This window comes from Watersipora subatra, chromosome 8 (assembly GCF_963576615.1).
Source record: "Watersipora subatra chromosome 8, tzWatSuba1.1, whole genome shotgun sequence".
In the NCBI taxonomy this organism is placed as follows: domain Eukaryota; kingdom Metazoa; phylum Bryozoa; class Gymnolaemata; order Cheilostomatida; family Watersiporidae; genus Watersipora; species Watersipora subatra.
Window position 1 is genome coordinate 38,183,182 of NC_088715.1, and position 25,288 is coordinate 38,208,469.

At 35.5% G+C, this 25,288-nt stretch overlaps 1 protein-coding gene across 2 annotated transcripts; it reads right to left on the reverse strand.

The window, feature by feature from the left end:
- Positions 1 to 63: 63 nt before the first annotated feature.
- LOC137401669 (plasmolipin-like) lies at positions 64 to 23,857 on the reverse strand. 2 transcript variants are annotated; one of them, XM_068088126.1, is made up of 6 exons: positions 23,825 to 23,857; positions 13,252 to 13,320; positions 11,693 to 11,808; positions 5,187 to 5,348; positions 1,540 to 1,641; positions 64 to 771 (listed from the first exon to the last, which is right to left on the reverse strand). In XM_068088126.1, exons 2-6 carry the CDS (start codon positions 13,298 to 13,300, stop codon positions 616 to 618), a joined length of 585 nt encoding a protein of 194 aa, XP_067944227.1. In that variant the 5' UTR covers positions 13,301 to 13,320; positions 23,825 to 23,857; the 3' UTR covers positions 64 to 615. The 2 variants fall into 2 exon arrangements, with proteins under 2 accessions (XP_067944227.1, XP_067944226.1); XM_068088125.1 differs by lacking the exon at positions 23,825 to 23,857 and adding an exon at positions 23,564 to 23,738.
- Between the last annotated feature and the right edge of the window lie 1,431 nt (positions 23,858 to 25,288).

Here is a 25,288-nt window from a genome sequence, read left to right on the forward strand (position 1 = left end):
AAAACTGACATTAAAACTGACATTAGACCAACTATTCCAAAAATACTACAGCATCTTGTTAAATTGTCTCAAATAATAATATATTATTCTCAATTTTTTTGATAAATATAAGAATTATAGCAAATATTTGATGTCAACAATACTGAGGTAAAAACCAACCAAAAGGCTTCACAATAATCCTTATATAGTTTGTTCTTAAGATTTATCTGCCCCTGCTTCCTAATGTTTTTTTATTTTGATCACTACAGGAAGCGTCAAGAAATAAAAGTGATTTAAGTATAGCAGCCACTGGAATGAGCTTGTCAACTAAAAGTAGTGATGATACGCTGTAGAAATGCTAGAATGATGAATGCTTCTATGGTACACACGGTCTCCAATTCTAACACCTCCAAGCACACTAATTAGGTAATCTAAAGAGACAGTCACAACTTGTACAAAAAGCCAAAACACATAAAACGTAGACATGAAATTTCTATGAATGCAAGTACAAAAATGAGTTAACTAATAACATCACCTGAATTAGCATCATTGCAAGAATGAACCACGGGTTATAATTATGGAATACAGCTACCTATTGGGCAGGCTATAATCAGGTTGGTCAGGCCTCAATATGAACTAGTAGCGGATATCCGTGACTTCAGTTGTACCAGCTGATGTTACGGTTGTTGTTGTTGTGCTCTGCGTAGTACGTACAAGACCTTCACTTCTCCAGACCTTGAACTGTAGAAACAAGTCTACGCCGAGGGCTGCTGTGCAGATGAAGCCAAAGAACTATAAATGAGAATTGGTTGAAGCAGTGAAATGAAATAGAATGACCAGCACAAATTTTAGAGCGATCTTTCTTTTAGTTGTAAAGTGTTTAGCAATCATAAAAACAGTTTAGCAAAAATCCTAAGGCCTTCAGCATTAATGCTGCTCCAACCGAAGGAGAGTGCAAAATATAAGCGGCATTAGCATCGCCCATAAAAGAGCTAAATTTATCTTCCTAAAATTTTGACGAGCTAGTAGGAAAATGCAGCGCCAACCTCGATTTGAAAGTCACTATAGGGGAAAGAGTTCAAAAGTACAGCATCATGGCATTCAAATAGGGTTTTACGGTATCTTGGGTTGACTATTAATTAGAAGTCATGAAATCTTTTCTGAGTGTGAGGAAACTCGGTTACAATAACGTCTTCAAAGGAATAATAACCCACACAAAAACATTTTCTCTGTATTTGATGAAGTTGTGTTCACGAGATAATTCGCCACAAGTTAGTGTGCTTAATATAGCTTTTGCAGATCATAGTAAGACTTGTTTGACACTTCCAATACGAAAACCACAGTTAGCAGTTGTCATGCAAGGACTTGGAGTTGTCCATTAACAATGATATTGAATATTTGAGAATTTGTCCTGAATCTAGCTGGTTCCCTCATCTGAATATGAGGTCTTTCACATTACTCATGGCAGTTGAGTAAACCAAGATACACCTCTCAGACTTTACAGAAAGCAAATCACTCGCAAGCATCTACAGTTTTGCATTCGGACATTCTGATACTTACCGCGTAAGCTCCAAGAATGGAAGCACCAGCTGCTGCGTAGACGGCTGCAACAATTGAACTGATCAGGAACAGAATGGTAAGCACCAAGTCATACACCCACTCCTGCAACAGATTGTTGTCTCTTTTCATTGGCTATGCTTATGCACCAGTCTTAACCCGATTCAACATCATCAAATGCCGACTCCAGGACTGAGCTTGTATGTCAATTCACTCGTATCTCAAAACAATTTGTCCTATATAAAATAACTCAATACAAATAATCTATTCCCATTCTGAGAAAAACTGCCTAAAAGCAAGATATTATAATGAAAGAACACGTTTTTAATTGTTAATTCACAACTTACAATGGTGTGCGAAATAAACTGGACCCATTTTTGCAAAATTACAATTCTCATTTACATCATTGTTACTCATTGTGAATTTAGTCAATAGCAATAAATTATATATTAAATTAATCCTCAATTTGTCCTAACTATACGTATGTAAACCAAACAACTGCAAAATTATGTTTCGGAATGATTATGTTTCGAAATGATTATGCTTCGGAATGATTATGTTTCGGAATGATCATGTTTCGGAATGATTTTGGTTTCGGAATAATTTTGGTTTCGGAATAATTTTGGTTTCGGAATGATTGTTTCGAAATGATTATGTTTCGGAATGATTATGTTTCGGAATGATTATGTTTCGGAATGATTATGTTTCGGAATGATTACCCTACAAGATGAAAATATTCGTTGGTCATAAAAATTCGTGATTTCGCGAACAGTCAATCCCGCGAATTACCAAATTCAGTGAATAATTAGTTCTATTTTTAATCACAAGAGAGAATAACTACTGCATCAAATTGAAAACTAGTCGCTAGCCTAGTTTTTAATGTAAATACTAAACGTAATTGAGTTCCAAAACATTTTTAAAATCATTGCCTGAGCTTTGAGCTAACACCATTGGCAATGCATCACATCTATTTACAAAATTATTCGAGGTTGTCACAAGATATGCAGAATGGCGTCATAGCAAAAATAGTCGCGAGGCAGAAGTACTAAACGTAGCCGAGTTCCAAAACTTCTTTAAAATCATCGTCAGGTTTCGAGCTTTATTGCCATTATGTCAAACTTTACAAAATTATTCAAGGTTTTTACAAGTTATTCGGCATGGCTTCAGCATAGCAAAAAAGCTCTCCTAGTCTTTTTACATTAGAATGAACTCCATCAATCTCTAATACCGAAGTCAAGGACGATCATGATTCTGATCTGGACATTATGGTATGTATTTGATTTGCAGTGCAGATACGTTTTTCCATAATTAACTGCATTAGTTAATTCTTTTGTTTAAAAACTGATCGCTTTCATCAAATACTTCAGCTATTGTTTTTGTACTTACTCAACACTCGCTAACATTTTTTCTTTTTTGTGTTTACTGCAGTTTGAGAATGAAACAACCTACTCCGATTACGAAAACTAGAGACAAGTAGTAATATTCATCAAGACAGGAATATTGGCAGAGAGGCAGAGAGGCAACCAGTTAACCTAGACCCCTTCATCGACAACAACTCCTTGATATCGCTGCAGCAAACATGATTAAATTATATATTTTATTTCATGTATAGATATATTATAATTTATTACAAACTTGAGTGTACACATAAAATATTTCAAATACAAATAAAATTTTACAAACGATGAATGCAGTAAATATAAACAGTTTAGTCCATATGGCGGTTGTCTAGCAATAAAATTAAACTGGTACTCTTGATATGTGAATAATAACGTGTAATGATGCTTTCTGACTAGTTATTTTGGTAATAGCAGCTCTGTCGCTGTCACTGTATTGGGTAGGTGTTAAAGGCGATTCTCTCGCTACTACATGGCTGGTAAGGAAGTTATCATCAGAACTCTCCTCGTGGCTTACTATTGCCAAGTTCTGCCGGTTGGTCAAAGATTTGTGCTCGATAAAGGCGTTTTTGTTCCTTTTTTAAAAACAGATATATTCTTCTCGTAAGTCGCTGCGGTTCCTTCAACCTCAATTTCCAAACCTCCCTGAATGATTAGCGATCTTCTAAGAAGGACATCTACCACCCTTGCAATCATTGTTCTTCGGTGTATGATGAAAAATCTCTCTCTCACTAAAACAAATAATGAAGCAGTAGGGATGGAAAAAATTAGTATTGCGTTTTACCGAAGAACCAAAGTAAAATTCAACTAATTTAGTAAATGTAAAAAAACCCATTACTTACCACAAGTTGTTGGCTTATTAAAGGCCTCCAAAGCGATGAATATTCGTGAAAACCTCTGGACGCAGCAAAAATTGTTTACCGTAGAATAGCATGATCGCCTCGCAGTTGTAAGCTAAATATAAACCGGAACACGCGGTGTGCGCAAGCGTAGGAATAACTATTACTAGCCGCAATAGAGTTAACTTTTCCTAGAGAGTGGCAGTTTTCAGCCGCAAATAAATTCATCCGCGAATATGCATGAAAAAACAATTTTCGCGAAATATAACTCCGCAAATAAATTCATCCTGTAGGGTATGTTTCGGAATGATTATGTTTCGGAATGATTATGTAGGCTGAATTTGGAACATTTTATTGTTGTAATGGCTGAAAATAACGATCTGTACAGATCTGATCACACCAAATGCATTTATATTTGCTAATTTCATGACATATACATGTATATATACATGGTCCTGTATGTGCCATATACATGTATATATGCATGGTCCTGTATGTGTCATATACATGTATATATACATGGTCCTGTATGTGTCATATACATATATATATATATACATGGTCCTGTATGTGTCATATACATGTGTATATACATGGCCCTGTATGTGTCATATACATGTATATATACATGGCCCTGTATGTGTCATATACATGTATATATGCATGGCACTGTATGTGTCATATACATGTATATATACATGGCCCTGTATGTGCCATATACACGTATATATATACATGGCCCTGTATGTGGCATATACATGTGCATATATACACTGTACATGATCCTGTGCGCTCATAAAATAAAAAGTACCTATCTAATGGTTATGATCTGCAATAAAATGTGACATTATTAAGTAAAGTACTGCACGGAGTTTTTACCTTCGAGACAATCTATTTTCATTATGACAAACTTAAATGAAAGCTTACTAAACACACCTTTAAAATAAGTTTTAATCTTACACTAAATTCAAATCTAATTTCGTCTTCATTTGTTGTAACATCTTCTTCCACCTTGGCTCTTTTTGCCTCGCTTTCATAACCACCTTCACGTTTAGCCTTTTTAAATCCTTTTTGATCCGACGAGAACAACTGAGCAATGCTGCTCTCGTAAGCGGCCTCTCACATACTCGGCCACCTACCAGCCTTATTGAAAACAGTTCTGTTGACTCATCGCATGCTCATATCTCAAATTTGTCTCACATCTCAAAGCAAAATTTTTCTCTCATCTCAAAGTTCCTGTATGTATTTTTTCCAATGAACAATCGTATCTCAAGGTATCATTGTACAGCCCTACTGATGGTCTCACGTACATGTATGATGATTGGCCCGTATGGAACCAGTAAAGTTTTTGTTAATTCTCTTCAGAACTAAGTCGACACTGGTGGTACGAGCTGAGCGCTGCCTATTAACTTACCACAAGAATGCGTACAGGGTGAATCTTGGCCACAAGATTGAAAAGGTAGAGGAAAAACCATATGAGAGAGAAGAAGAAGACCCAGCCAGCGACAAATCCCAACCAGCCTGCAGGCATCGTGTTAGATACTGATCCACATATGAGACAAATCAGGCTGGATAACTGCAACGTAAACATAAAACCATGACACATCTGTATTACCTGTGATAACAAGCTGAGAAGCAGTAAAAATATAACATATGATAGACAGTGGCATTTTATAGACAATGGCTTGTCATAGACAGTGGCATGTTATAGACAGCGGCTTGTCATAGACAGTGGCTTGTCATAGACAGTGGCGTGTTATAGACAGTGGCGTATCATAGACAGTGGCGTGTCATAGAGAGTGGCGTGTCATAGACAGTGGCATGTCATAGAGAGTGGCGTGTCATAGACAGTGGCATGTCATAGACAGTGGCTTGTCGTAGACAGTGTCATGTCGGAGACAATGGCATGTCGTAGACAGTGGCATGTCATGAACTTGATTCCCAAGCACTATTTGTTACAGATACATAAGAACAAAACACTCCCAATTAGTTTGTAGTGGTACTATTAAGTTATGTTGCGGCATTGAGACTGTGTTGCTGATAACATTGAGTTTTTTAGTTAGCTTACCAGATGGCTGGCTACAGAACATTAAGAATGACAACTCCTATTTATCAGCGACCTGCACTACGGCTCAGGATGAATTAGTGTTAACTGTTCCATGAGCAAACGAGTTCTACTTAAAGTATAGCTGTCTGTCCAATCATGAGTTCGCAAAATGAGTAGACTTTGTTGGTGCCAGACTTCCTGTACAGTCATGAGTCAGTTTGATGTCATAGATAAACTGTGATGACATATTGAACGACTTTCCATTTACTCTCACACGTTTTAAGCTATTGAATTACACAAATAACTAATCGTATTCAGTTCAATTCAGTAACGATTGTTGTCAATTTATATGAGAGGAGATAACTCCAAAGCAAAATATTATGAATAGTTAGGACATAATGCTTTCTATGCAGCGGGATAACTTGAAACGATTCACTCTGGTCAGCTACACTACTTTTCAAGATCAAAAGGGAAATAAAATCAATTCAATTAAATATCTACGATCGTGGTAAATGATTCCCTTGAATGAAAATGTGCGCCCAACAGCAATGCCAAAGAATAGGACTCTATTCTAAGGTGCATCAATATCTTAACCGGTATCAGTGACACAATGGCAAGTAACTGATAAGGGGCGTGATAACGACGGACCTCTAATGTATTATCTCTGGTACTGTGGCCATATAACACGATGACAACAAGTCAGTCTGAAGTGTTGACACGATAAAGACAGAAAAACCAGAACAAAGGCAGAGCCAGTAAAGCAGGAAACTTATTTAGAAAAAAATATAAGTTCCCCACTCTCCCAGCAAAGCTTGAAAAATGTTACACTTGCGTGATTAATTGCCAATAAATCATGTAAAGAAGGAAAAGCTGTACATGTCCCAAACGATAAAATACAAAGATACATTTAACCGTTGAAAACGACTAGCCAGTAAAATTATTAGTGAGATGTGACAGACCAACACTAAAAACAATACGCAGCAATAACTTTTGTATATAAAAATGGTTAAGTTGAAAATTGGTTACATAGAATGAAAATAGTTTACATAAGTTGACACTACAGTAAACTGTGCAATATGATACTACGGTGTATTACATTGATACTACAGTGTACTACATGATACTACCGTGTGCTGCATGATACTACAGTGTACTACATGGTACTAGTGTGTACTACATGAAACTACTGTGTGTTGTATAATCGAGTTGTTGGGCCGCGGGCTACACTAATGCCCGAGGTCATGGTAGTTACAGGTAGTTACGAGAGGTTACAGGAAGGTACGAGAAGTCAGGGTTAGTATAAAGGCGTCGGGAGATTGAGAGAGCTTCCTTCTTTGCTTCAACCACATGTGAGTACGCAAGTTTATATAACACTGTGCACTACATGATACTACTGTGTACTACATGATACTACCGTGTACTGCATGATACTACAGTGTACTACATGGTACTACTGTTTACTACATGGTACTACTGTGTACTACATGAAACTATTGTGTACTACATGATACTACTGTGTACTACATGATAGTACTGTGTACTACATGATACTACTGTGTACTACATGATACTAGTGTGTACTACGTGATACTACTGTGTACTACATGATACTACCGTGTACTGCATGATACTGCAGTGTACTACATGGTACTACTGTTTACTACATGGTACTACTGTGTACTACATGAAACTACTGTGTACTACATGATACTACTGTGTACTACATGATAGTACTGTGTACTACATGATACTACTGTGTACTACATGATACTAGTGTGTACTACGTGATACTACTGTGTACTACATGATACTAGTGTGTACTACGTGATACTACTGTGTACTACATGATACTACCGTGTACTGCATGATACTACAGTGTACTACATGGTACTACTATTTACTACATGGTACTACTGTGTACTACATGGTACTAGTGTGTACTACATGATGCTACTGTGTACTACATGGTACTACTGTGTACTACATGGTACTACTGTTTACTACATGGTACTACTGTGTACTACATGGTACTACTGTGTACTGCATGATACTACTGTGTACTACATGGTACTAGTGTGTACTACATGATGCTACTGTGTACTACATGGTACTACTGTGTACTACATGGTACTACTAAGTACATTTTCTATTGGATATGTGCTATTCCTATTGGATATGTTCCATTCCTATGTGTTATGTTCCATTCCTATATGTTATGTTTCATTCCTATTAATGATATGTACTATTCCTATGTGTTATGTTCCAATCCTATATGTTATGTTCCATTCCTATGTGTTATGTTCCATTCCTCTATGTTATGTTCCATTCCTATGTGTTATGTTCCATTCCTATGTGTTATGTCCCATTCCTATGCGTTATGTTCCATTCCTATGCGTTATGTTCCATTCCTATGCGTTATGTTCCATTTTTACTAATTTTTTCAAATTTCCAATCACTGAATAGTGGGTGAAATTAGCCACATGTTGAGAAGAACATCGGACATCGCGTGTTGAAAAATTTGTATGCCGAGATCGCATTACCCTCGAGGTTGTCTGCACTCACCAGCGAAGACAATCTCTCTCATTTAGCTAGAGATCGCTGCATCACGATCAGAATGCCAGAAAAAGAATGCCAGAAAAAGAACGCCCTGACCAAGTGTCTACTGCATTGCTGACACTTGTAGACAAGTGTCTACTGCATTGCTGAAAATGTAGACTATTCAAGATGTTTGAGACATTGAACTCAAACCCCTGGAATGGCAAAGGTCATTTGCGAGTACGGAAATCCGGCCAACGGCATGTTCAGTTAGTGTTTGAGTTAATTTCATTGTGTTCAACGTGAGAAAGAAATCTAATTTCAGATTTAACAGCTATGGAATATCACGAATACACCGCTAAATCAAAGGGACAGACTACTGAGATTACTACTAATAATTTATGTAAGAGACAGAAGAGTGTAGGTGCACAGTGCTATTGCTATTCCATGAACTGCAATAACCACAGGAATGGACTTTCAAAGGAAAGGGCATGACATTTCAGAAGTGAGTCACTTCTACTACTAGTTGTATTACTATTGCTAAAGTCTACGACTACTACTAGTTTGTACTGCCTCTAGTTAGTTTTACTACACTAGTCACTGGGTGAGTGAGAGTCGATCAGTGCCACTACTGAGTGTACAAGTTTGACTGTATGTTGTCGGTGATTAAATAAATTTATAAGCTAGTGAGTGAAATTGTTCTTCCTTCAGAACGAAGGTTTTTTATTATTTAAATTTGGAATTTTTTATTATATTAATATTTTGGAACTACAAACCATTAGGTTACTTCTAAATATTTATATTTGAAAAAAATGTTTGTAGTGTCTATAATATTATTTATTGTTGTACCTGGATATAGCTAGCAGTAAGGAGATAAGAGTGATAATACTATTGTTATTACTACTGTTACTAACTACAGTTTCATTTAAATTTTTAGATTTCCAAACAAAGCAACTGAGAACTCTCGTTATTTACAATGGTATCGCAACCGCAGAAGAGTGAATAAGCCTGATCCTTGGGCACTTATCCGCAACGAACATTTCAATGATCCATGTTTTGACAGAACAGGTTAAAATGTTCGACTGAAGTCATTTAAAGGTAATATTTTTCAATGTTGAATGGTACTTTTCAACGATTGAATTCAAAACCATATTGTCAAGTACAGTGCTGCAAGGTTGTTCAACTTAAATAGATATATCCAAAAAAATTCAGAAATCTCAAACAGCACACAAAACAGTGACAGCTGCCACAGTAAATGCTTATGAATATGTCTGCAGCTTAGCAGATGTTGATGTGAATTTCTCTAGTAATGCATCTGTGGCAATGGTTAGTATTGCCTTGGTTAGTACATCTTTGCAGTATTTCTGCAATTTGTTTGTTGTCATTTCTATTAAAATAATCTCATGGATGCAATCCATGAGATCCATGCAATCCATTTTTGAGTCATGCTTGATTAAGAAATTTCCATTACGCTTTATGCCTAAGATGTGTGTGAATGACTTCCAGTGAAAATTGTCACATTTTCATTTTACATAGCGATATGGTAGCATTTTGACCTGTTTTATTTTCGCTAATTTTATTAGTTGTATTGTTGTATCTTAAGGGTACTATGTTTATATGAATAAGACATTCATTTTTGTTGATTTTATGTAATTGTTATAATTGATGCTTTTGTTTAGGTGGTTGGAATAATAATCCTACTGTTACTCAATTTAAGGCTACCTTTCGCAAACTTATCCGCAAATGTGGTGCAGAATCAGATGCTGGTAAGACAGGTAATGTTACTGCTCAAAACGAGATTCTCATCATACAGGCTACTCCAGAAGTTGATCAGTTTGTGGAGCTCACAATGATTTCAGATGTCAAATTTCTGTTATAGGTAACAGCTGTCTATATAGCTGGCTACATTGTGCAAAAGCTAACAAAAGTTCTGTCATGGCATTGGGCGTCAGTCGCTGGTTACCACCAAGTCAAGTATCCAGTACTGACATCTGTATACTCTACTCGAGCTACAAAACAATGAAGGATTGGTGCGTCCATCAGACGGTGTCATCAGGATCCTGCTAGTTGCAGATTGATGCTTTCGTATTAATACAAAACCAGATCCACTCAATTGTGTGGTATATGTTATCAGTAGTGTAGGATCTAGTGATGCGCTATGCCTTGGGAAACACCTTACGGATACGGTAGATGGTGTATCCAACCACTGCGTCATTGATGAAAAACCTTATTCAGTTGTTTTATGATCTCCAACAGCATCATTATGCTAAACTCCTACATTCAAACTGCAAGGTGCATCTTTGTGGCATAAAATACTAAAGTAGTACATTTCAAAGGTCAGTAACAATGTAATCATTGTAATATTCATCTGTAGCTGTTGTTGTGCTGTTATTTCTAATCTGATTTAGTTCTAAGAAACACCTGAGATGCACCTTGGCTCAATATTCAGTGGTATAAAAATCTCCTTTTACACATTTTCTGTAACGTGTACATATAAGTTTAATCATCTGATTACACTAATGCCTGCATTTCCTTGTTTGCATCATTTTGATTATCCTCTATTACAACAGTTTTTAATTTCCGTTCAGTTGTTGCAGTAGTTTATTCCATCTTTTACAGATACTGTATTATACATATCATACATTCAGAAGCTACTATCACTTAAATCTTGAAAACAGTTTCTGTTTTGGCAGCATATGCGTTATTTTTATCAAAACCTATGTGTTGTTTTTATCGAAATACTTCATATGCTAAGTTTCTCCATTATGGTTTATGCATATGTAATATAATTTTTAACATAGTGTAGCAGTTGTTATTTGCCTAAATATATCATTTGCTGGTTTTATGCATGTGTAATACAACAGTTTGTATGAGTAATATGGTCCACGAATATCTATTTTACAAATATATTTTATAAATAGGTTTTCTTCTATCGGGGCACTCTAAACCTTGTGTAGGAGGAGTTTTTGTTAACACCCAGCTGGAAAATAACTATTCAACATGTACATTTCTGTCACATATGTTTCTCTCATTTTTCACTGTTTACAAACGGAACTAGTATACGATTAGCTCTCCAATATGGCGCATGCATTACGTATCACTATCAATGTAAAAGTCACAAGATTGCCATTCCAGGGGTTTTAAGTTCAATGGTCTGAGAATTGTGGGAAAGACGCTGAGGCTACATCCAAAAATCTATCCAATACATAGAATGAGTGTCGTGGGACTTGTCTTTATAATGTACAGCCTTGGATTTCATGACGATCTATTAGCGTCTTCACAAATACCAGAAGCATAAAACTATGAAAGATAGGGGAGACAGAAGGGTCCCAACTTACTGCTTGAACAAGTTTAAGGATCCCAGGTATAGTCTTAATATAATCCTTGTTGACGAAGAGAGTAGCTCTCTCCGTTGTCGTAGTGGTAGTAGTGTGGGCACTGTAGTTGCCTGCATCTGTAAGAAGAGCATACAAAATTCAGGAAAGGAGAAAGAAACTAACATAGTATCGTTTGCAGAAAGCCAGGACAATTAAAAACGTAATCAGACATTGAATGTCATTATTACAGGTCCCTGCGAATAAAGTGTGTTTAGTAGAGGCAAATGACCTATTGATAGTCACTAACTCAATAGAAGCTCCTACAACATGAATAATCTATTCAGAGAATGTTTACGTTAAAGGAATTTTATGTAATACGAACGGTAAACTACAGTGAAACTTGGCTAACTCAAACATCACAAAACCGAGCAAAAGGGTTCAAGTTATCAGAGCGTTCAAGTTATCAGAGCACTGTCACAATTGCATGTATTTATCAGTAGATACATGTACATATACGAAGTACATATAAATCAAAAGCATAGATTGCTTGTTGCAAGTATTCAAATTTTTTCAACATATTATCCATCCTAATATAAAATAAATCACTTTTTTGAGCCCTTTTTGGTAGGCTGATTCTCTACTATGCGATACGTTTGATACGAATATGTGAAATCATATACAGTCAAACTCGGATAACTCGCCCTCGGATAGCTCGAACACATGATTAACTTGAACACATGGTTAACTTGAACGGATTTGTTTGGTCTGTTCCCACGCAATGATAAATTGCTTTAGATAACTCGACCTTAGCATCATTAACTCGAACAGTTTTTATCACTGTTATCATCGTTGTAATCACTTAAGAATATCACTTTATTCCAAGCCATAGAAATAAACATCAACTATTAACATCGTCGGCAAAATATTTTTGTTCCCGATTTTTCTAAAGGTTTGTAAAAAATCCAATTTTACCGAACATCCACTTTGCGATGGCCCTTCGAAAGCAAGGAAAACGAGGTAACCTTCGGATAAACTCAAAGTAAAATCAGCGAAACTGATCTTGGTTAAAACGTTCAGGAGAAAAAGATGTCTTTTTTCTGAGCGTTTAAACCGCGATCAAGTTTTACCAATTTTAACCTGAGAACATCCTGGCAGTCACATCACATAAAACAACAAACAAATCTCAAGCGATAGAAAATATCTATACTTTTGAATAAATACTTTTAAAACTTTACATGAGAGGCCATTTAACTTGCAACAGACAACCTATGCTTCAGATTTATGTATAGTTTGTATATGTACATGTATCTACTGATAAATACATGCACTTGTGAGAGTGCTCTGATAACTTGAACGCTCTAATAACTCAAACACTTTCGCTCAGTCCCATGAAGTTTGAGTTATCCGAGTTTTACTGTATCTAGTAAATTTCAGCAATGATTATTGTATATAATAAGTGTGTTTGGTCAGGTACACCCAACAGTTTAACTACCTACCACATGAGGCATCATATGAGCCCTACAAGTTTGTATACAGAACTCAAATGAAAAATTTTGTTTAGAAGGCCTGAGGTTTCTCACCCGTATACTCAGGAGGCGGAGCTGATTTGTCATAAGTCTCGTCCATCATCTTGACAAAATATCTTTACACTAAAATATAAACAACATAAATCACCAGATTAACACAATAACTAATGATGCCTATAAACCAGACAAGGCAAGAATATACTTTGCGCTAGCTAGCAATGCTAAGCGATAACATTTAAACTAGCATCCCAACATAGTCTACACCTAACTAGTCCTAACATAGTCTACACCTAACTAGTCCCAACATAGTCTACACCTAGCTAGTCCTAACATAGTCTACACCTAATTAGTCCCAACATAGTCTACACCTAGCTAGTCCTAACATAGTCTACACCTAACTAGTCCTAACATAGTCTACACCTAACTAGTCCTAACATAGTCTACACCTAACTAGTCCTAACATAGTCTACACCTAGCTAGTCCTAACATAGTCTACACCTAACTAGTCCCAACATAGTCTACACCTAACTAGTCCTAACATAGTCTACACCTAACTAGTCCTAACATAGTCTACACCTAACTAGTCCTAACATAGTCTACACCTAACTAGTCCCAACATAGTCTACACCTAACTAGTCCTAACATAGTCTACACCTAACTAGTCCTAACATAGTCTACACCTAACTAGTCCTAACATAGTCTACACCTAACTAGTCCCAACATAGTCTACACCTAACTAGTCCTAACATAGTCTACACCTAGCTAGTCCTAACATAGTCTACACCTAACTAGTCCCAACATAGTCTACACCTAACTAGTCCTAACATAGTCTACACCTAACTAGTCCTAACATAGTCTACACCTAACTAGTCCTAACATAGTCTACACCTAACTAGTCCTAACATAGTCTACACCTAGCTAGTCCTAGCATCATCTAATACAAACTGTGCCACAAATCGTATACTGAAACACTATGATTAGTGGTGAAACATACACTAAAACATACAGCAATGTAAGGTTGTTGTTGAGGCCACCCAGTCTTAATATGTAACCAGACCTCCTATCATAACAGGTTCAGCAAAAAACCAAAACCAAATTTTTAACAGACAACAGGCAGTTGCACTGGGGGTGCAAATCCTTATACCGTAAAACCTCTAATTGAACGCCATGGCGCTCTATTTTTTAACCCTTCCTCTATAGCGGTGGTCAATTGAAGGCGGAGTTCAAATAGAGACTTTCGTTGTATTTTTCAAATGGCTCGTGATAATTTTCTGAAGATAAATTTAGCCCTAATATGGGCGAAGCGAATTTCGCCTATATTTTGCTCTCTTTTTCCAGTGAAGTGATATTAAACGGTTTGGATGCAATAAATCTGCTAACTTCCCTCCAACCTTTCAAAGATGTCTTAATAAAGATGCATCAAGAAATCGAGAAATATCTCTACCAGTTATATCTATTGTTTGCAATTGACCTGCGATGATAATATAGTCTGTGTTCTTCTTTGCCATTTGTTGACATTTTAAATTTTTATTTCATTCTAAGTACGACATATTTTTATTTTATATCTATATTTAACATTGTTGGATAAAAGCTCATTGCACTCATTGATATGCTTGCTACAGTTTGCAGCCAAAACTAGCTTTTTATATTCAATAGAAGTGCAGTTATGAGCATTGGATGCTATTAAATAACATGCTATAAATCTGCATATTTATAAGTTATATAATGATTATCCATCGTGTTTTTTTATATTATCAAATCAGTTGCACATGCCCTCGTTCACGAAAAAGCCGCCATATTTGTAGAAAACTATCGTTTTTCTTTTATTATTAGTACTTTTTGGTGTTGTTTTGATACTATAGAGAAAAAATTGCAAACAAAAACATCGTTTTCAAAGGATCATTGAAAAAGCTTTGTTTTTAACGATAAAATTGTCTATAAAGATGGCCGACAACGATAAAATGATGATGCGCAAAAACGAAGGATTGATCAAATGATACAAATGATCGCAAATGTAAACTCGTACTATATACATATAGTACGGGTATATATAATAATATATATATATATATAATAGTGTATATAAACACATACTACAAAGTATCAAGACCGTGGTAAACAAAAAACTACTATTAGTCTGAGACATTCAGTAGTTATTTATTTGGGCTTTGAAAGTTCATCTACCGTCGTAAATTTAAACAGTTTTTATGTAGGCTACTTCGAATTAGAAAGACCATATTAAACAAGGAACTACTATTAGCCTGAGACAGATATTAATTATTTTTATGGAGTTGCTTTCAAATTTCATCTACCGACGTAAATTTAAATCGCTTTTTATATAAGTACACGTACTTAGAAGTGTCAAGACCGCGTTAAACAAGGAACTACTATTAGAATGAGACTGATATTGATTATTTCTTTGGTGTTGCTTTTAAAGTCTTAGTGAAAAAAAGTGAAAAGCTTTGGAGTTGACAAGAGAATTGATTGCTAATAATGTAAATGATTCATAATCAATATAATTTTGTGGACACGTTTCCACTGATCACTTGATATTATGGGCTCATAAAGATCAGAGATAGTCAGTGGTAGTCAGAAGTTCAATTAGAGGTTTTACAGTACCTAGCGGAGAAAAATATCCTCTTGAACAACTATCAGCGATTTAAGCATTTATCCTAGGTAAACGTTGGAACAAAAAATTGAACAAAATAGTGATGGTTCATTCATATAACTAAATATTGGCATTCTGTTATAAAATATCTCCACAGCATGGAACAATTTTTTTGCCCACCTTGACATGAAACAAAGTTTCAACCCATTTTAAGGATGACCATAGGAACTCTCACGTAGCGAAAAACTAATATGGTCACTCGTATGGTCACTCCTATGGTCGCTCGTATATATATATATATGTATATATATATGTATATATATATATATACATATATATATATATATACATATATATATATATGTATATATATATATATATACAGTCAAACATAGATAACTCGAACTTCACGGGACCGAGCGAAAGTGTTCGAATTATCAGAGCGTTCAAGTTATCAGAGCACTGTCACAAGTCCATGTATTTACTTATTTATTAGTAGATACATGTACAGATACAAACCATAATATAAATCAAAAGCACAAATGGCTCGTTTCAAATTAAATGCTTCTAATGTAAAGTTTAAAACTTTTTTATCAAAAAGTATAGAGATTTTTCTATCACTTGAGATTGGTTTGTTGTTTGAGGTGATGTTATTGCCAGGACGTTTTTTAGATTGACATTGGCAAAACCTGATCGTTGTTGAAATGCTCAAAAGAAAAGACATCGCTTTCTTTTTACCCACGATCAATTTTGCCGATTTTTCTTGAAGTTTATGCAAAGATTACCTTACTTTACCTGGGATTCGTTAAGAGCAACACTCCGAGGCAGTTCAATTAAAAGTTTTACGAGGTTTTAGGGTACATTGTATATCACTTCACGCTTTTTGAATGGATACTTATTGAATGTACACACGTATTCTGTGTTTAGGTCAAACGATGAATAGTTTTTTAGCTAAGACAACGTATACGTTTAATTACAACAATTTTTAAGACGTTTTAAACATTCAACATTCCGATGTTGATTCAACACGGAATCAACGTCGGAAAACTATTCATTATGGGCTAGCCGGGTCACACACTCAAGGATTTTCGCCACTCACATACAAAACAAAAACAACATGCTGTTTTTGTTTTGTATGTGCGTGGCGAAAATCCTTGCGCGCGTGACCCGGCTAGCCCGTGCTATTCATCGTATAGCAGTATAAATCAAATTTCACCAAACCTTTAAAAAAGTCGTTGACAAAAATATTTTGCCGATGGTGGTAATAACGACGCTTATGAATTACGAAAAGATGAGTTTTACCTCTATTGCTTTGAATAAAGTGATTTTCTAAAGCGATAACAACCGTTTCGGTAGCCGTTGGGCAAAAAAACAGTTCAAATTAACAGTGTTGAGTTCGAGTTATCTATAGCAATTTATCATTACGTGGGAACGGACCAAAGAAACCATTCGAATTAACCATGTGTTCGAGCTATCCGTGGGCGAGTTATCCATGTTTGACTGTATATATATATATATATTATACTATTAGCCTATTAGCGGCACTATTAGCCTTTGTGCAAAGCTCATCACTTTTGTGATTTGAGCACTCTGGTGCCAGCACATTGACTTTCTTAAAGTCTGCGAGGCAACTTAGTTGTTTCGTGGCAGGGAGTCAACTCTCATGGGTAATGCGATTTGTGTCCCTTGCCTAAGCTCTGAGCTGCACTGATGAGGCTTCAATAGCCGAAACAGTACTGTCTGTAGCATGAGTATATGCTCCCTCACTTCGGTTTGGTTGAGCGCTCTGTGAGAGGTGCTGCACTATTAGCCTTTGTGCAAAGCTCATCACTTTTGTGATTTGAGCACTCTGGTGCCAGCACATTGACTTTCTTAAAGTTTGCGAGGCAACTTAGTTGTTTCGTGGCAGGGAGTCAACTCTCATGGGTAATGGGATTTGTGTCCCTTGCCTAAGCTCTGAGCTGCACTGATGAGGCTTCAATAGCCGAAACAGTTCTGTCTGTAGCATGAGTATATATATATATATATATATATATATATATATATATATATATATATATATATATAGATATATGAAGTGTAATATCAACATACAATACACTTTCAATATGCGTAATGCAAGTCAGTCAGATGCGAGAAATTAATGATCCATGGTTTAAGATGGATTAGAGGGGTACTGTTACCACACCTCTTAAACAGTTCCTAATGACGAATACCAATAAGTCAAGACCAGCAAATGATCAAATGCTCCTAGAACGGAACTACAGAATGCGATGTCTGCAAGCAACAGAAGGCTTTCTCTCTGATCTGATTGTCAAGCGGACCTAACAAGCAGATCATGCTTTCATAGATCGCTATAACAGAGCGATAGTCATGTAATGCCCTATGTCAAGGTGAAATAATGCCTATGCAAACACATAAGTGCGATGGTTGATAAGACCGTTTCTACGGTACAAAGATGGCAAATCGCATAAAGGTTTTGCTTCCAAACAGTGACACCGAATCACGACAGAATGAGAGCGACACAACTGTTTCCATGATGGCATTTCAGCGCCATATGGGGGTGTGTCACTACGCTATTAATGTATGAAAACTTAGTAAATTGCATCGTAGATTTAAATGAAACCCTGAAGTTGATTACTGATGCAGCTATACCGATAATGAATAGGTATGAGTATGAGGCAAATCCAAAATATGTCTTTTGTTAAAAGAATTGCATCATCATGATTCAGACATATTGGAATGCCTTGCGCAACAGGAATATTGACTCCTCTCATGGTACTAAGCAATGCTTGAACAAATAAATCTAATTATCAAGCCATATATATGTCATTACTGAGTTTTAATTGAATGTTACCTATCTTGCACGAAGTTGATCTGTCTGCATCTATAGTTTTGTCATTTCTTGTTTTATTTTATCTCCAAAGTTTGAGGTCAGTTTGGACTACATACTCGCAAGGATTAAAGATGTGGTTATTAAGATGTGGCTACATACTATTAAAGATGTGGTTGCGTCAAAAACCCTGTCCAAAGATATATGCGTTTGAATGAGGCCATCTTTTAAAAAGCTCAGATTCCAGCGGGTGTTTTATTCGTGACGTAACGAGTGATACATCTGAAAAGAGTACACGAGCGATAAATGTAAGATCGCTTTATTAGCCAATCATCAGCACAGAATTTTTATATAGGTCATAATAAATGTTACCACTTGTAAACGCGTTGTCTGTGGTCTCAAATTTAGGGATTTTACTCTTATTATCAGATTGCATCGACATCGATGTTTACTAAATTAATTAACATCGTTACTTTAATGAATTACTTGATCGACACATTTTATTGACAAACAACAGAATTGTAAAAATGTTTCCAGTTCCTGCAAAGGTGACTGAGTTTTCTGAGCATCAAGTGGTCAACGTTTGTGGCAGACAGCTTATAGAGCTGACAGCCGCCAGCAGCGTTATGCTACAGAAGAAGATAGGAGAATGGAGGTAAATTTATCTTTTACTTTGAGTCTCCTATAGATATACTGTTATTTACATTTAGATTATATTTCCCTATTTGAGGCTATAATGTAATTTCCTGCGCGCACATGCGAGATACGGATGCACAGTGAGTTCTTGACGGCTTCTTTTTAATCCATAGCATCTAGCAATACAATGGCTTAGATTGATGAATATACTAAAGGCAATAAATTTAGTACTCATGAATACATTTATTAATTATTAGAATTATAACTTTTTGCTATCACCAATCATCGTTTTATAATTTTTTATAGTTTCACCTAGCTATATTTGCTTCAAATTTTCTTTGGCAGTTGTAGCTAGTGAATTAGATTTATGATTAGACTTTAGATGTTCACTTCTCACTTGCAAAAGTGAGGAAAATTGATTTATCAATGCACATCTTCAACTTCCATATTCAAAGCTCCGAATCGTTGGCTTGGCGTACTTACGCTTTTGATAAACATTTATTCATTTCTAAAATTACACTCGCAGTTTATCTAACTCCCAATTAAAAAGCTTTCAGTATATACGCGTTAGAATGACATATCTACGAATTACATATATTTACTCCATTTGTTTTACTGATTACAGGATGTTTATGTGGTCCCTCCAACGAAGCAGCTTTGTCAGTGTGGAAACTGCCATAAATGGGAAAGAGAGACTTGAATGTGTGCTGCATAAACCATGATGTTTTGTTTGAGTTTGCTGCAGTAGATGAATTTGTCCTATTGTATGAGCTGAAACTATGTGAGTGGCCACGACTTGGACGGATATTTTTAATAAAAGCTTTATGCCCGAAATTTTGTTTATAAAAATTATACTAGAAATTCCACTGTCATACAGCCCACGACCAAAGAGATATTGGAAAAAAAGAAAGGGTACTGATGGTTGAGAAATGCAATATTAGCAGTCAAATGGCACTGCTGCGCAATAGGGTAACTGCAATGGTAGCTGTAATGTACTGGGTGTTATTATATACAACAAACAGCAATAATGAAAGGAAAAGATTATATGTTTATATCTCTCCCCCTGCAATAGGAGAAATGCAATAAACACCAATATTAGAAGTAAAATGCACTGATATTATTAGAATAACCAATATTATTAATATAGTAATAATATAAAACCAATGCACAATTTTGTTTACATTTCAAAACGTCATAGCTAGCAATATCAAGAAGTTGTGATATTTATATAGATTTTTAGAAAATCTGTACTACGTAGTCATTGTTCTGTAGTCATCCAAACTTATAATTAACTATTGTAATAACCTCATAAGGATCGTTAGAAAAAAAATCATCGTCATTTCCTTTACTTACACTGCGTTGGACATCAGTTAGAATACCAAAGCACTCAAGAGTGTAAGAGTGTCTAAAATGTCAGTTACTTTGAAATCGGCAAAAATGAAACTTTCATGAAATGATTTCAGTACTCCTACGTTAATTACAGAAACCTTTGGCAATTCGACAATGCTATAGACTGGTGAAATGTGCACGTTATTTTTCCGTGAGATGCGCATGACTGAATCGTTCTATTCTCTGTCGCTCGGCATTTCAATTTCCGGTCTTAACTTTTATTAAACCAAGCTTGTCAAGCGTTTTGTCAAGAATTTCAGCCAAATTAATTTGTCTATTTGTGTATAATCCGATCAGATGGGTAAGTTTTAAGATAATACCGACGGTATACAAAGACTTGGTAATATATTTAAATAGGCTTATATGTGTTTTGTGTCGTTATTATACTTTGACGACTCTACAAAACGATGGTTAAATTTGTTGATGAGATTTCGAGACAAGGCTCCGTCTCATTGTTGATGAACAATTTTCAGAAGTTGTGTGCACATGCATATATCATAAAAACTCAAACATCGCATCCGCTCGTTTGGTCGTGGGATAATAAAATAATGATGTTGAAGATAATGCAAAGCATGATTTGCAGAACATATTGAATACATTATAGCCTTGTTATCATCTGTGCTGAAATCTTATTGGATAGATGGATTTATGAAGTGTAATCAGAGCTGTATTGACAGGTACTTTTGAACAGCTCGACTCAATTCTAACGGCCCAAATATTATGTTCAAAAAACATTATGCTCCACCCTACTAAGTAAAAACAGCTGAGACCACAAACCGCCAATCAGGTGCAAGAATGGTTTTATTAATCCTTTACCAGAAACGGTGGGTTAATTGATTACAACGAACTTGATGTTGTTTTGCGTTCGCTATTTTGGTCAACTCATAAAACCATTTGGTTTGTACTTGAATTAACTAATCGAATGGACCAGTAAAATTTTTTACAAATTAATACTAATAATGACTAGATAACGTAGACTATACATGACTTTTTGGGATGCAGTTGGTTTCGCCATATATTCGAACATATTATTTCCAAAGATGGCGGCGTGCCTATTGTATTTAGTAGCTAGATTCCGGTGTGCGTATAACAGCTCAGAACTTAGCTGATACAAAGGCCGTGATGCAATAATACTCGACGACCTAATTACCGTAGACCAGTAGAATTGGTAGTCGGTACTCAAATGTATACACAGCATTTAGAGAAAGTTAATATGACAAGTTTTCAATTTTCCTTATTTGAGGCAACAGAAACATTCATAATAATGTATCTGTTGCTGGATTGAAAATTTTATTCTAGTCAACATGAGCAAATACAAAATAAGATATATGCCAATGGAGCCGCGTAGGACTGGAATTTGATCACATTAGCCAATGTAAATACGAGGTATAGAGACAGGTTGTATCACGTGTTACATCATTTTGGGCAAGCCTGGGTATGTTTTTTTGGCCTGAGCGTTTTCACCCCAATCAATTTTTTTTGATTTTAATCTTCAAATATTTTGACAATGAGATCGCCTAACACAACAAACAACATATCAACTGATAGAAAAAATACTGTTTTTTAAAATTAACTCAAATTTGACGCAACCACATATTTGAATACATGTACAATGATACCACCAAACCAGCCTTTCTGTGACAAAAAGGGAGAGTAGTTCTACCAAAATCAAACTTCTGGCTGTCATGAGGTGACTGCTGATCGATAAAAAGTTTTACATACATCGCATATACAACTTTGTACCATTAACAGTCTTAAATACTGAGTAGCTGGAGCGATGTCTGTCTTTTTAGATATTTTTAAGGTTCTGCAATTATTAACTGCTAACATACTTGTGTAGCAGGTTACTAATGTGCACCTACATGTTCGAAGGTATGAAGGACTTTTAGATTTACACCTACAGTACACCTAAAATACACACAATTAGCCTAACAATTTCCCCTAGCTATATAGGATCAGTACTATTTTAGCCTCAACTTGATCTCAAAATTTTGAAATCGGTTTAAACTACGCTCTCATCTCGAATAATAAGATTACAATTTCTGACTACATTTAAGTAAGATTACTTTCAAGATTACTTTTAAATTTACTTTAAATAAAAGCATAAAAGTTTCTTCTCTGTGATAAAAGGGGAAAAAAACATCTACGTCTTATTGGTTGCCATGAGATGACTGCCATGACTTAATAGTGTTCTACTAGATATTATATTGAAAAAACAGGAAACATGCTTACTGTTACTATGTACTATGCATGGTTCTACAGCTTAGAAAATAACTGGAGTGAGAAAGTACTGCAGACTCCGTAACAATCAGTTTGGTATCCATGTTAGACTAACCATTTGAACATTTTTAGAATTTCAATAAGGTTAAGATTGGTTGCAATTGAAGGCTTCACCGAATTACTAGTTGTGTAAAATTTTGTTTGCTATAAAAAAGCAGCAATGAGAATACCTAGACCATGAAAACTAAATTGTATTACATTTCCATAGACCCACTTGAAATAATAATAAAATAGATAGAACGATATTCCATAGAAATTGTGACCAAATAAAAAGAGCTTGCATAGTAACTACTTCATAAATTGAACAAATTGTAACAGGACTAAATTTGATAGGTACAACATTATGCTAACATAATGAACGCAGTAAGAGCAGCTTTTTGGGACAACAATGCTCGCTATGCCGTAAAGGATTATAGACAGAAAATGGCGTTTTTCAAATGCCATACCCTTAACAATTGTTAATAATCTGAAGCTATTACAGAAACATATTTCAAAAAACACTCTAAAACGGTTTAATCATCTCAACAATGTTATTTGCACTTATCCCAGGAAATCAATAATCTAAATTATGAGTAGCCAGAGAATAGCAAAACACGGATAAGTATTTTCTTGCAACTTACCAATGAACAACAATTAAAACAACAGCGTTAGTTTATAAATTTCTTATAATGACTCTTTAAACCAAACTTAGCAATGCCAATCCCACTGAAATAAATCAAAAACACGGACTTCTACACTGCAATTGTAGGCTTGACCGCTGAGAGTTCCAAACGGAAAGTTCAAATGTCGATTCAAGGTCATCGTTATCTGCATCGATCGTTAATGCTGAAAAAAACACTGTAGGTAAGAACATGTTTAAAATTAGATCAAATATACTTTGCCTGCAGGTTATTGGAACTATCACCCTGATATCTTTTTGTACATATTCGGTAAATCACCGTATTAACTCAAGAAGATCTAGAGAACGCACTACGTCAGGAAAATATTTGACTCGTGCAAAACATGACAGACAGGAAGTTTTCGAGACCAGCTTTCGAGGGTTTACGCTGAGCGTCCTATAGCTGGTATGGCAAATAAAAGGTTCGACGATTAGACAAAGCTTCACATGACAATGCTGGTCAAACTGCAGAGACTTGAGAAAAACGCCGAACTTCTTAACAAGGCATTCAGAAGAAGAAAGCAACTCCGATTTTAAAACTCCCAACGCATAGTAAAGTTCTATATTAAAGTATGAGTACTCATTGAAACAAAGTTATGGAGATCAAAATCAGTTGAGCTACAATACCTGTTGGCAGTTAGGTGTATACAACTACCTGTTGGCTGTTAGGTGTATACAACTACCTGTTGGCTGTTAGGTGTATATATAGTGTTAGGTGTGAGATATATACTAGAGATTGCAATCAGAGATTTAAAGCATTTCTTACAACTTTCACATCAACGTAGCCAAAACTTTTCCGTTACTTTGAAGTTTATAAGCAGGGTACATTATAGCAATGATATACAGCCCCCATGTGGTACATTATATAAAATTCATTGAGTTATTTGTTCTCTAAGTGATACCTAGACATAGCAGAAAATTGCATCACTGTGCCATTTTCTTTCCTAGCTTCAGTGCAAAGTTTAAATTTAAAGTCCAAATTAATTGAGTTGAAACATAGTTTTCATAGGTAAAAGTAAATTTGTATCATGCAAATAATATTGTTATTTTGATATAGTCTAATTAAATAAGGCTTTAATTAAATACAAACTAAACTACAATTCAAACCATATAAAGATGTATAAAGATGTATAAAGATGTCTTTATCAGAAACAACATTTAGTATGAAAAAATTAATTTATCGTTAAAACCAACATTGAAAATATTTCCAATGTACCGCATCCAATGCACGAATGCTATGACAACTATTTGTGTGGTTCAGTGTATTTGTATCTGCAACTAATGCATTTCAGGGTCAAGGCACACTGGGACAAAAAAGTTCCATTGCAAAAATGCATATAGTTCTACTAAAAATACTTTGTTGCTTGGATACTTTGATATTTTGTGCAAAGGTGTGCAACATGCTAACTTTTTGTGTCAAAGATGAGTTACATAATAGTTTATGAGTTACATAATGACTCATTTAATGGAAGAAATGCTGATTTTGACCCAATGCTCCCATCTCCCCTATTATCTCTTCTATTGTCTTCCCTATTGTCTCCCCTATTGTCTGCCCTATTGTCTCCCCTATTGTCTCCCCTATTGTCTCCTCAATTGTCTCCCCTATTGTCTCTCCCTGTTTCTTGTTACAGTAGACTTTTTTGTAGCAGATGATATAAATTTCAAGTGTTAAAATGATTGTATGGAA